Source organism: Herpailurus yagouaroundi, unplaced genomic scaffold (genome assembly GCF_014898765.1).
Source record: "Herpailurus yagouaroundi ecotype Mexico unplaced genomic scaffold, PumYag 180, whole genome shotgun sequence".
NCBI lineage: Eukaryota > Metazoa > Chordata > Mammalia > Carnivora > Felidae > Herpailurus > Herpailurus yagouaroundi.
This window is the reverse complement of record NW_024412411.1, coordinates 25,373,160-25,387,629: the sequence shown is the minus strand read 5'-3', so window position 1 is coordinate 25,387,629 and position 14,470 is coordinate 25,373,160. Positions and strand designations below refer to the sequence as shown.

At 36.5% G+C, this 14,470-nt stretch overlaps 1 protein-coding gene across 1 annotated transcript; it reads right to left on the bottom strand.

The window, feature by feature from the left end:
- Positions 1-805: 805 nt before the first annotated feature.
- Positions 806-1,839, bottom strand: LOC121039464 (60S ribosomal protein L5-like). The gene has a single exon (XM_040489697.1). The coding sequence runs from the start codon at positions 1,765-1,767 to the stop codon at positions 874-876; it is 894 nt and encodes a 297-aa protein (XP_040345631.1). The 5' UTR covers positions 1,768-1,839; the 3' UTR covers positions 806-873.
- Between the last annotated feature and the right edge of the window lie 12,631 nt (positions 1,840-14,470).

Below are 14,470 nucleotides of genomic sequence, written 5' to 3'. Positions count from 1 at the left end.
CTTTTGGTATCAGGTTGTCTGTGAATATTGAAAGTTTGATTTCTTTCTTGCTGATCTGGTTTGGATGTCTTTTATTTCTTTTTGTTGTCTGGTTGTTGAGGCTAGGACTTCCAGTACCATGTTAAATAACAATGGTGAGAGTGGACACACCTGTCTTGTTCCTAAACATAGACGAATAGCTTTTAGTTGCTCCCCATTGAGGATATTAGCTGTGATGTGTTCATATACGGCCTTTATGTTGTTGAGGTATGTTCCTTCTATCCCTACTTTGTGGAGGGTTTTTATCAAAAATTAAATGCTGTATTTTGTCACATGCTTTTACTGCAACCATCAACAGGATCATGTGGTTCTTATCATTTCTTTTATTACTGTGGTTTATCACATTGATTGATTTGTGAATATTGAACCACCCCTCTAGCCTAGGAATAAATCCCACTTGACCGTGGGGAATAATTCTTTTAATGTACTGTTGGATTTGACTTGTTAGTATCTTGTTGAGAATTTTTGCATCTATGTCCATCAGGGATGTTGGTCTGTAATTCTTTTTTTTTTTTTTTAGTGATGTCTTTGTCTAGTTTTGGAATCAAGGTAATGCTGGACTTGTAGAAGGAGTTTGCAAGTTTTCCATCTATTTCTATTTTTTGGAAGAGTTTGAGAATAGGTATCAATATTTAAATGACTGTTAGAATTCTACTGGGAAGCCATGTGGCCCTGAACTTCTGTTTGTTGGGAAAGTTTTGATTACTGATTCAATTATTTTGCTTGTTATGGGTCTTTTTTTTTTTTTTTTTTTTTTTTTTTTTGCTGCTTGGTGAATAAGTTTATTATTGTCTTTATCTGAAAAATCTTCATAGAAAATTGTGGTTTGGTTTATTAGCTCTCAGCAGCCCGCTCCTGAGCTCTAAGGAAGCTTGCCTTCTTCTGAGCTACCCGATCTTTCTTCTGGGCAAGAGACATTTTGGGACGGTTCCACCTCTTCCTTTTGACTTCTTTCTTAGGCTTCTTCTCATAGACTGGATTCTCTCGAATAGCAGCATGAGCTTTCTTATACATCTCCTCCATCATGTCTGGAGTAACGTTGTTCTTTATGTATTGAGAGAACTGTTTTTTGTAAGCATCTTCATCTTCTTCCATTAGGTAACGCATATAATCTGCAACATTTTGACCCATGATGTGCTTCCGATGTACTTCTGCATTGAATTCCTTGCTTTCTGAATCATAACCAGGGAATCGTTTGGTACTGTGAGGAATAGACAAGCCTCCATCCACAGCTCCCTTGAGGGCCCCAAAAACTTTATTTCCAGTAGTAGTTCTGGCAAGACCTGCATCCAAATAGCAGGTGAAGGCACCAGGTTGACCATCAATGCTTTCCACATTGTATTCATCTCCAGTCACTTCTACTTGGCCTTCATAGATCTTATCCATGCCAAACCTATTGAGAAGCTTGCGGGCCAGCAGCAGGCCAGTACAATATGCTGCAGCATAATTTGCCAGGCCAACCTTCACACCATACTTTGGGAGTTCATGAGCATACGTTGCACAAACTATCATGTCTCCTTCTATACGGGCATAAGCAATCTGACAAATGATATCTCTGTTGGTTACGCGAACTATCATCCTGTATTTAGGTGTGTTGTACTTATTTTTATCCTGAATTACCAAGCGTTTCCGGGCATAGTAATCAGTTTTACCCTCTCGTCTTCTTCTAAATTTCACTTGGTATCTCTTGAAGTAAGCCTTATTCTTGACAACTTTAACAAACCCCATCCTGCGGAACAGAGACCGGCGTCCGTGGCTCGCCACAGACCAGCAGGCCCAGCAGCGCTCCGCGGGGGGAAAAAAGTTGTTATGGGTCTTTTAAACTTTCTATTTCTTCCTTTTTAATTTTGGTAGTTTGTATATTTCTATGAATTTATCCATTTCTTTCAGATTTCCCAGTTTGTTGCATAATTTTTCATATTTTCTCTTGTAATTGTATTTCTCTGGTGTTGGTTGTGATCTCTCCTCTTTCATTCATGATTTTATTCATTTGAGTACTTTCTCTTTTCTTTTTGATAAGTCTGGCTAGGGGTTTATCAATTTTATTAATTCTTTCAAAGAATTAGCTCTTGATTTTGTTGATCTGGTCTACTGTTTGTTTCAATGTAATTTATTTCTGCTCTAATCTTTATTATTTCCCTTCTTCTGTTGAGTTTAGGCTTTATTTTCTGTTCTTTTTCTAGCTCTGTTAGGTGTAGGTAAGGTTGTGCATTTGAGACCTTTTTTGTTTCTCGATAAAGGCCTGTACTGCTATATAATTCCCTCTTATGTCTGCCTTTGCTGCATCCCAGAAGTTTTGGAGTGTTGTGTTATCCTTTTCACTTGTTTCCATGCATTATTTTATTCCTTCTTTAATTTCCTGGTTAACCCATTCATTCCTTAGTAGGATGTGCTTTAACCTCCAAGTATTTGTGATCTTTCTTTTTTTTTTTTTTTTGTTAAATCTTCTTTATCAACTTTGAGTCACACTTCTGCTTTTCCTTTCCCTTTTAAAGACTCCTGTGATTGGGGCGCCTGGGTGGCGCAGTCGGTTAGGCGTCCGACTTCAGCCAGGTCACGATCTCGCGGTCCGTGAATTCGAGCCCCGCGTCGGGCTCTGGGCTGATGGCTCAGAGCCTGGAGCCTGTTTCTGATTCTGTGTCTCCCTCTCTCTCTGCCCCTCCCCCGTTCATGCTCTGTCTCTCTCTGTCCCAAAAATAAATAAACGTTCAAAAAAAGAAAAATTAAAAAAAAAAAATAAAAATAAAGACTCCTGTGATTACATTGGGTCCACCTAGGTACCCAAAATAATGTCCCTTAAAATCAGCTGTTTAGCAACCATAGTTTCCTGTAACCTCAATTTCTTCTTGCTATATAACATAATATAATCATACATTCCTTAATGTGTCAGTATTTTGCCTACCACACACAAGTTAAATATTGTTCTACATGTAAACAATTTCAGGATTAAAACGACAGACACTTCTTGTTAAAATTTTAAGGAGAAAGCAAATTTATACCATTTTCTTCACTTCAATCTCAACCTTCAAAAAATGACTAAAACTCCAATTATATTTACATGTAGTGTGTAAACATGTAAAAAACATACATATTTACATGTAGTGTGTATACATGAAGACTACTAAATCGTTTAAGGTTTAATTCACATAAGGGAAGATATTGATTCCAAAATAGAATACCTTAAGTCTATAGCTTAGTACAAATTTCTTTACAATAATTTTTATAAACTAGAAAAGTATTTTTTTCTTTAATTTTCAAGGATGGAAATTGAGATTTGGGGGAGAAGTAGTCACATAGAAACTAGGAGAAATCATGTGATGGTTGTGTGCACAAAAAGTTATACTAGGTGCATAAAAATAGCATTCTTACTGAAGAAAGAAAGCATCCTGTCATTTTTATTAAATATACCCTATCTTTCAACTGTAGGGCCTGTCTTGAGGGTAAGTTATCATGGAAAGAGTAAAAGCATCAATCTCTTTCATAGCTGTTACACTGTGATAGATGAGCAGAGCTAGATTCCAAGTCTTATACAAACAAGACAATTACAATTCAAGAAAAACGCTGAAGGCCAATGCCATTCAAATATACATATAATATTTAAGCAATCAAAATTGAGTTATATCTTCTATAGTAATATTAATTTATCATGACCATGCTAAGTTCATTTCATTATGTTAATTATTCCATAACAGATGAAATGTAAAATATATGATTCTTTTAATAGTTATGGAAGAATCATTTAAAAATATTCAGCAACCATTTTTTAAAAAAATCTTAGCAAACTAGGAATATAAAGGGACTTCTTTAACTTGGCAAAAGTTACTTACAAAAATCATTATCGCAAAATTTAGAAATTAAAATTACTGATAGAATGTAATTTGTATTCCCTCAAAATTATGAGTAAGTCATTTGTATTATGTTATCACCAATTTCATTTAATGTTTTACTTTAAGTCTAGCCAGTTCAATGGAAAAGCTAAAGATATATAGACATTTTAAGACACTTTATTTTAATGTAATTTTATACTTACATAAGTGTTACAGAGATGGAACAAAAAATTCCCATGCACTTTTCACCCCCTCCATCCACTAAAGTTACAACTGAAAATAATCACGGTACATTTTTCAAAATGAAACTAAAACTATTACAATATAATTAACTTACAAATTTTAATCATATTTCACCAGTATTCCTGCTAATGTCATTTTTTGTGTCCCAGGATTCAAACTAGGATACCGTATTGTATTTAATCATTATATCTCTTTAGTCTTTATTATTTATTCCTTTTCACATTGTGTTTTTTAGAAGCAAGACACTAAGTCCAGCTTACAGACAAGGAAAGGGAAATTAAACCCTATGTCCTGGAAGGAAGACCATAAAAGTATGTATAGGCATATATAAAAGAGTAATTAGTGAGTGTTTTTTGGGGAAAATACTTAGTAGTTATAAAACCATTTTAATTATCATTAAAGTTCTGACCAGTAATTTTAGCAATCATTATTATATTTTGCCTGAGAACTTTTTCAGTGTACTAATGCTGATTTTCTACTTTCTTTAATATTTCTAAAAGTATTATTTGGAATTATTCTATAAAGAATGTCCTTTTGTGTTTCTATTTTGTATTGAATCTATTTTATTTATTTAGTTTCTGAAGTATTTATCAGAATGCATTCAAGACTGATCTATGTTATTGCATGAATCAAGAATGCATTTACTTTGAATCTTGAGTAGTATTTTATTGTATGTGTGTATTATAAATAACTTATCTATTAATCTATTAAGGAAATTGTTGTATAAAAGATTAAGATCTACCTTATTTTTTATTCTTTATTTTTTATTTAAATATGAAATTTATTGCCAAATTGGTTCCATTCAACACCCAGTGCTCATCCCAACAGGTGCCCTCCTCAATACCCATCACCCACCCTCCCTTCCCGCCCACCTCCCATCAACCCTCAGTTTGTTCTCAGTTTTTAAGAGTCTTTTATGTTTTGGCTCCCTCCCTCTGTAACCTTCTTTTTTTTTCCATCCACTCCCCCGTGGTCTTGTGTTAAGTTTCTCAGGGTCCACATAGGAGTGAAAACATATGGTATCTGTCTTTCTCTGCCTGACTTATTTCACTTAGCATAACACTCCCCAGTTCCATCTATGTTGCTACAAAAGGCCATATTTCATTCTTTCTTATTGCCATGTAGTATTCCATTGTGTATATAAACCACAATTTCTTTATCCATTCATCAGTTGATGGACATTTAGGTTCTTTCCATAATTTGGCTATTGTTGAGAGTGCTGCTATAAACATTGGGGTACAAGTGCCCCTATGCATCAGTACTCCTCTATCCCTTGGGTAAATTTGTAGCAGTGCTATTGCTGGGTCATAGGGTAGGTCTATTTTTAATTTTCTGAGGAACCTCCACACTGCTTTCCAGAGTGGCTGCACCAGTTTGCATTCCCACCAACAGTGAAAGAGGGTTCCCGTTTCTTCACATCCTCGTCAGCATCTATAGTCTCCTGATTTGTTCATTTTGGCCATTCTGACTGGTGTGAAGTGATATCTGAGTGTCTTTTTGATTTGTATTTCCTTAATGAGGAACGACGTTGAGCATCTATTCATTTGCCTGTAGGCGATCAGAATGTCTTCTTTAGAGAAGTGTCTCTTCATGTTTTCTGTCCATTTCTTCACTGGGTTATTTGTTTTTCAGGTGTGGAGTTTGGTGAGCTCTTTACGGATTTTGGATACTAGCCCTTTGTCCGATATGTCATTTGCAAATATCTTTTCCTATGCCGTTGGTTGCCTTTTAGTTTTGTTGATTGTTTCCTTTGCTGTGCAGAAGCTTTTTATCTTCATAAGGTCCCAGTAATTCATTTTTGCTTTTAATTCCCTTGCCTTTGGGGATGTGTCAAGTAAGAGATTGCTACGGCTGAGGTCAGAGAGGTCTTTTCCTGCTTTCTCCTCTAGGGTTTTGATGGTTTCCTGTCTCACATTCAGGTCCTTTCTCCATTTTGAGTTTATATTTGTGACTGGTGTGAGAAAGTGGTCTAGTTTCAACCTTCTGCATGTTGCTGTCCAGTTCTCCCAGCACCATTTGTTAAAGAGACTGTCTTTTTTTCCATTGGATATTCTTTCCTGCTTTGTCAAAGATTAGTTGGCCATACTTTTGTGGGTCTAATTTTGGGGTTTCTATTCTATTCCATTGCTCTATATGTCTGTTTCTGTACCAATACCATGCTGTCTTGTTGATTACAGCTTTGTAGTAGAAGCTAAAGTCTGGGATTGTGATGCCCCGTGCTTTGGTCTTCTTCTTCAGAATTACTTTCGCTATTTGGGGCCTTTTGTGGTTCCATACAAATTTTAGGATTGCTTGTTCGAACTTCAAGAAGAATGCTGGTGAAATTTTGATTGGGATTCCATTGAATGTATAGATAGCTTTGGGTAGAATTGACATTTTAACAATATTTATTCTTCCAATCTGTGAGCATGGAATGCTTTTCCATTTCTTTATATCTTCTTCAATTTCCTTCTTAAGCTTTCTATAGTTTTCAGCATACAGATCTTTTACATATTTGGTTAGGTTTATCCCTAGGTATTTTATGCTTCTTGGTGCAATTGTGAATGGGATCAGTTTATTTATTTGTCTTTCTGTGGCTTCATTATCAGTGTATAAGAATGCAACTGATTTCTGTACATTGATTTTGTATCCCGCGACTTTGCTGAATTCATGTATCGGTTCTAGCAGACTTTTGGTGGTGTCCATCGGGTTTTCTATCTATAATATCATGTCATCTGCAAAAAGTGAAAGCTTGACTTCATCATTGCCAATTTTGATGCCTTGATTTCCTTTTGTTGTCTGATTGCTGATGCTAGCACTTCCAACACTATGTTAAACAACAGTGGTGAGAGGGGACATCCCTGTCGGGTTCTTGGTCTCAGGGAGAAAGCTCTCAGTTTTTCCTCACTGAGGATGATATTAGCTGTGGGCTTTTCATAAATGGCTTTGATGATCTTTAAGTATGTTCCTTCTATCCCGACTTTCTCAAGGGTTTTTATTAAGAAAGAATGCTGAATTTTGTCAAATGCTTTTTCTGCATCGATTGACAGGATCAAATGGTTCTTATCTTTTCTTTTATTAATGTGATGTATCACATTGATTTATTTGCGAATGTTGAACCAGCCCTGCAGACCAGGAATGAATCCCCCTTGACAATGGTGAATAATTCTTTTTATATGCTGTTGAATTCGATTTGCTAGTATCTTATTGAGAATTTTTGCATCCATATTCATCATCAGGAATATAGGCCTGTAGTTCCCTTCTTTTGCATGGTCTTTGTCTGGTTTAGGAATCAAAGTAATGCTGGCTTCATAGAATGAGTCTGGAAGTTTTCCTTCCCCTTCTATTTTTTTGGAATACCTTGAGAAGGATAGGTATTATCTGTGCTTTAAATGTCTCGTAGAATTCCCCAGGGGAGACTTCTGGTCCTGGACTCTTATTTTTTGGGGAGATGTTTGATAACTGATTCAATTTCTTCGCTGGTTATGGGTCTATTCAAGTTTTCTATTTCTTCCTGTTTGAGTTTTAGAAATGTGTGGGTGCTTAGGAATTAGTCCATTTCTTCCAGGTTGTCCAATTTGTTGGCATATAATTTTTCATAGTATTCCCTGATAATTGCTTGTATTTCTGAGGGATTGGTTGTAACAATTCCATTTTCATTCATGATTTTATCTATTTGGGTCATCGTCCTTTTCTTTTTGAGAAGTCTGGTTATGGGTTTATCAATTTTGTTTATTTTTTCAAAAAACCAACTCTTGGTTTCATTCATCTGCTCTACAGTTTTTTTTTTTAGATTCTATATTGTTTATTTCTGCTCTGATCTTTATTATTTCTCTTCTGCTGGGTTTGGGTCGTATTGGCTGTTATGCTTTATTTCCTTTAGGTGCACTTTAGATTTTGTATTTGGGATTTTTCTTGTTTCTTGAGATAGGCCTGGATGGCAATGTATTTTCCTCTCAGGACTGCCTTTGATGCTTCTCAAAGCATTTGGATTGTTGTATTTTCATTTTCATTTCTTTCCATGTATTTTTTAATTTCTTCTCTAATTGCCTGGTTGACCCATTCATTCTTTAGTAGGGTGTTCTTTAACCTCCATGCTTTTGGAGGTTTTCCAGACCTTTTTCTGTGGCTGATTTCAAGCTTCATTGCATTGTGGTCTGAGAGTATGCATGGTATGATCTCAATTCTTGTATAGTTATGAAGGGGTGTTTTGTGACCCAGTATGTGATCTGTCTTGCAGAAGGTTCCATGTGCACTCGAGAAGAAAGTATATTCTGTTGCTTTGGGATGCAGAGTTCTAAATATATCTGTCAAGTCCATCTGGTCCAGTGTATCATTCAGGGCCCTTGTTACTTTATTGATGCTGCATCTAGATGATCTATCCATTGTTGTAAGTGGAGTATTAAAGTCCCCTGCAATTACCACATTCTTATCAATAAGGTTGCTTATGTTTGTGATTGTTTTATATATTTGGGGCTCCTGTATTCGGCGCATAGACATTTATAATTGTTAGCTCTTTCTGATGGATAGACCCTGTGATTATTATATAATGCCCTTCTTTATCTCTTGTTACAACCTTTAATTTAAAATCTAGTTTGTCTGATATAAGTATGGCTACTCCAGGTTTCTTTTGACTTCCAGTGGCATGATATATAGTTCTCCAGCCCCTCACTTTCAATCAGAAGGTGTCCTCAGATCTAAAATGAGTCTCTTGTAGACAGCAAATAGATGGGTCTTGTTTTTTATCCATTTTGATACCCTATGTCTTTTGGCTGGAGCATTTAATCCATTTACATTCAGTGTTATTATAGAAAGATATGGGTTTAGGGTCATTGTGATGTCGGTAGGTTTCATGCTTGTAGTAATGTCTCTGGTACTTTGTGGTCCTTGCAACATTTCACTCACAGAATCCCCCTTAGGATCTCTTGTAGGGCTGTTTAGTGGTGATGAATTCCTTCAGTTTTTGTTTGTTTGGGAAGACCTTTACCTCTCCTTCTATTCTGAATGACAGACTCACTGGATAAAGGATTCTCGGCTGCATATTTTTTTCTGTTCATCACATTGAAGATTTCCTGCAATTCCTTTCTGGCTTGCCAAGTTTCAGTAGATAGGTCTGTCACTAGTCTTATCAGTCTCCCTTTATATGTTAGGGCATGTTTATCCCTAGCTGCTTTCAGAATTTTCTCTTTATCCTTGTATTTTGCCATTTTCACTATGATATATCATACATAATTCAAGTTATGTCTGAAGGGAGTTCTCTGTGACTCTTGGATTTCAATGCCTTTTTCCTTCCCCCGATCAGGGAAGTTCTCAGCTATGATTTGTTCAAGTACACCTTCAGCCCCTTTCTCTCTCTTTTCCTCTTCTGGAATTCTTATTATACAGACACTGTTCTGTTTCTTTGCATCACTTAGTTCTCTAATTCTCCCCTCATACTCCTGGTTTTTTAATCTCTTTTTCTCAGCTTCCTCTTTTTCCATAATTTTATCTTCTAATTCACCTATTGTCTCCTCTGCCTCTTCAATCCGAGCTGTGGTTGTCTCCATTTTACTTTGCCCCTCATTTATAGCATTTTTTCTCTCCTTATGACTGCTTCTTAGTCCCTTGATCTCTGTAGCAACAGAGTCTCTGCTGTCCTCTCTACTTTTTTCAACCCCAGTGATTAATTTTATGACTATTATTTTAAATTCATGTTCCGTTATATTGCTTAAATCGTTTTGGATCAATTCATTAGCTGTTGCTACTTCCTGGAGTTTCTTTTGAGGAGAATTCTTCCATTTCATCATTTTGGATAGTCCCTGGAGTGATGCAGAACTGCTGCACTTCCCCTGTGCTGTCTGGAGTAACTTGTGTTGGTGAGTGGGGCTGCAGTCAGACCTGATGTCTGCCCCCAGTCCACCACTGGTGCCACATTCAGACTGGTGTGTACCTTATCTTCCCCCTTCCAGGGGCAAGGCTCACTGTGGAGTGGTGTGGCCCCTGTCTGGGCTACTTGCACACTGCCAGGCTTGTGGTGCTGCTTCGAGGGGCTCTAGCGTATTAGTTGGGATGGATCCGCAAGGTGCACAGGGGTGGGAAGGGCAGGCTTAGCTCGCTTTGCCATTGGGCTCCCCTGTGGGTGGGGCCCTGCAGCACCTGGAGGGAGGCCGACCCATTGGAAGGATGGATCCACAGAAGCACAGCATTGGGTGTTTGCGTGGTGCAAGCAAGTTCAGTGATGGGAACTGGTTCCCTTTGGGATTTTGGCTGGAGGATGGGCAAGGGAGATGGCACTGGCAAGCACCTTTGTTCCCTGCCAAGCTGAGTTCTGTCCTCTGGGGCTCAACAACTCTCCCTCCTGTTGTCCTCTAGCCCTTCCACTCTCCAAGCAGAGCTGTTGACTTGTAACATTCCAGATGTTAAATCCCACTGGCTGTCAGAACACACTCTGTCCGGCCCCTCAGCTTTTGCAAACCAGACTTGGCTCTGCCTCGTCGGGGCGCTGCCCCTCCACCGACCCACCTCCCTCCCACCAGTCTATGTAGCGTGCACCGCCTCTGTGCCCTTCCTACTCTCTTCTGTGGGCCTCTTGTCTATGCTTGGCTCCAGAGAGTCCATTCTGCTAGTCTTCTGGCAATTTTCTGGGTTATTTAGGCAGATGTGGGTGGAATCTAAGTGATCAGCAGGATGCAGTGAGCCCAGCTTCCTCTTTCCCCACCATCTTCCAAGTTTGCAGTGTTAAGATCTATCTTAAATGAAGGCATTGGATTGTTATGGCCAATATCTGGTTTTAACAAATACTACACTGACATTTTTTTTTATGTTTATTAATTTACTTTTGAAAGAAGGAGTGCAAGTAGGGGAGGGGCAGAGAGAGGGGTGCAGATAGAGAATTCAAAGCAGGCTCCAGGCTCTGAGCTGTCAGTGCAGAGACCAATGCAGGGCTTGAACTCACAAACTGTGAGATCATGACCTGAGATAAAGTCAGATGCTCAACTGACTGAGCCACCCAGGCCCCTCTAAACTCATCTGCTTTTTTATTTTCCTTTCCTTTACCCTCCTAGATGGCTTTTAACAATTTTCCCCAGTTGGGCATTCCACATAAAGATAATAATGGGTGAATTATGGTACCTGCTAAAGCCATTTAATTCAAAACTGGACTTGCTGGAGGCTAACTATTTCTAGGTATTCTTTATCATACTGTTTTTGTTACTTCCTTCATAATACATAATGGAATCTCAAATTATCATATTCATGTTTTCTTTATTTTCTGTCTTACTCTATATTACTATATATGCTCTTTAAATACAAGGGACTAAGTATGCTAACAGCTGGAAGCCATAATTCTTTATTTCCATTTTTTTCTTTCTTTTATTTTTTGGAGGGGGGCAGTGGTAGTGGTGATACAACAAATGGAAGAAACAAGCAAAATATTCATTGCCTGACTGATACACTACTTTCCTTCTAATGAATTGTGTTTTCTTTGGCATTAACTGACAATTAAAGCTTATATAAGAACAACAGTTACTAAACCTTAAGTGTACCTCTACACTGAAGTGGGATTTGTGAAAACTCGTTTCACTGCCTAATTTTCAATAGAAGTAGAAGAACCTTCCATTTTTTTTTTTTAAGGAGTACAGTGGTAGAGTACCACGGAATCCCGAATCATTTAAAGTGAAAAATTAATTATTAATTTGCCACTCGTACTGAAAATATTTGGTGATTTTGTTATTTTATTTTAGATAAGTGAATCATAAGTTGTATATTTTTTCATAAAAAATTTTTTGTTGTTTACAATGTAGAATATAAACATGAAGTTAATGTAATAATGTTTTTAAAATCAACTTTGGTAATACTAATGCTTTCAACCATCAATTATTTGGATTACTTCAAGTCTTATTACATTATGGAAAGTGATTTTATTCCTTACACTAATGTTGTAAACTGGATTTGGGTTTCTTTGGTCTATTGCTTAACTGATGCTCTATTGCTCAAATATAAGGAAATATGTTTCACCTCACTATCATCTTATGGTTTTATTATATATATTTATTATATTTATATTTATATTTATATTTTATATTTTATATTATATTTTATTTATTTATTTTTATTTTTTATTTTTTATTTATTTTATTTATTTATTTATTTATTTTTATTTATTTGTATTTTATTTTATTATTTATATAATATTTTATATTTATATTTATATATACTATATACTATATACTATATATTATATATTATATTTATTATATATTATATCAGATATAATTTGCATTCCTTCTTTTTGCAGCAATAAGTATAAAGGCATTTTCTTATTTCTTGACCATGAGAAGAGGAGAAACATTCTCACGATTAGTGCTGCAACATTTCCAAGAACAAAGTTAATTTAGATGGTACATGTGCAAGGAGATTGCCCAATATGTAATTGTACAATATTACTGAAATTAGTATGTACATGAAAGTCCTTATTCATTACATTTAAAGTATCAGATTTACTTAGGCTGCACATAAATGTGATTTCTACTCCAGTTTTCAACCATTAGTTCCTTTTTTCCTTAATTATACAATAAGCTGGTATTAAAGTATGGGATTGTAAAAAAAAAAGTTCTAAGGGCCAAGATTATTACATGAACTATTTTCATCAATATTTATCATGCCTAAAGTGATTGCATAACCCTACAAGAGTTTGGCGAATAGAATGTGAAAGATATATAGTGACAGGTAACATTGTATGCAATATCCCAGTAGTCTAGTATTAATTTCCAATAAATATTGACAAAAGTAATAAATATTTCCCAAATAGAAATATTTAGATTCTCCATAAGATCATCTCATGAAGACCAGCTGTGATTATTAACAGTATAAAATATTTTGTTAATACTCTTTAAATTCCAATTATATTATTTTAGGTAAAATAATTGTGGGGGCAGATCAATTTAGTATGTCCTAAATAATACCATAAGCCAGCTTCTCTGGCTGTAGGATTTTCTATTTTTGTTACTCCTCTGTTGTGCTACAAATCCTTAACGTGTGCATCTCCTTTTGATTCTTCATTCTTCTTTAATATCTAGTCAAATATCAAGGACAAATCATTTCTCCTTCTTTCTATTCCACTCCCAAGTTGATGCGTATATTTGTTCTGATAGGGAAAATATAGGATAAAATAGACAGAGAGGGAAAGTTTAGGACCTGAGGTCCCTGTGAGGGAAAAAGACATATTTTGGAACAATGCTTGGAGCATTTGACCACAGCCTTGGGCATAAACTCCCCCTAAATATGTAACAGACACCACCTATGCCTCTTCAGGTTCCTCTCAGGAATTTGACAATCATCAGCCACAGGATGGTTCTCACTGCCTGGCCCTAATCAAAATACCTAACTAAAATAAGTAAACCATAAAACTTATGTTATACAAGGGACTGAGGGACTGTATGACCATAGTTTAAATTCCTCTTACAATGACCATAGTCTAACTCCTCACACAATGGAATGGAGCCAATCCGGAATGGACAACCCAGCACCTAGATTTATCAAGCCACTAAGGGTAGAACCTGAGAAGGAACAAGGGGGAAGGGAAGGTGACCAAAACCTTATAAAACAAAGTCCCTTGCCTATAGCCCACAGCATTCACTTCCAAATGCTCCCTTTCTGCAAAGAGAGCTTTCATACTATTCTTAATTTCTAAATTTATACTCTAATTCTTTTGCCTGCTGCTCATTTTATTCTGAGTCTACCTCCTCATTCTCCAAAGTGGTGAGACAAAAAACTTGGATATTGAGGTAAAGAATCCTCAGGGTGCCTGGGTGGTTCAGTCAGTTAAGCGTCTGACTTCAGCTCAGGTCATGATCTCACGGTCTTTGAGTTCGAGCCCCGGGTCGAGCTCTGTGCTGACAGCTCAGAGCCTGGAGCCTGTTTTGGATTCTGTGTCTCCTTCTCTCTCTGACCCTCCCCCATTCATGCTCTGTCTCTCTCTGTCTCAAAAATAAATAAACGTTAAAAAAAATAAAAAAAAAGAATCCTGCAACAATATGACCATAGTAAGAATTTTCTTACTGACCTCACCTGTATTATCTCCTATATGCCATCCATCCCAGTCTATATACTATTAGACATTAATATTCCTAAATCATGGCCCTGTTCCAATTATTCCTTTATTTTAAAACTGTAAATGGTTTCCCATTAGATAATGAAAAAATCAAAAGTATTTATGTTTATTGTATTACACTACCACAATCATATACCAATGCGTATTAAACAATAATATGATATTTACATATATTTTCTTTAGCTACAGTGCAATTCTAACACAAACTGCCCAGAGTTAGGCTAAACTTTACAAGTCACTGTTCTCCACAAGACTGCCCTCACTTCAGACACCTGCCACAAGTGTCCTAGGA

What these genes read in the sequence shown, in the direction of transcription:
- LOC121039464 (XM_040489697.1), bottom strand. Translation starts at nt 1,767, where the DNA reads ATGGGGTTTGTTAAAGTTGTCAAGAATAAGGCTTACTTCAAGAGATAC.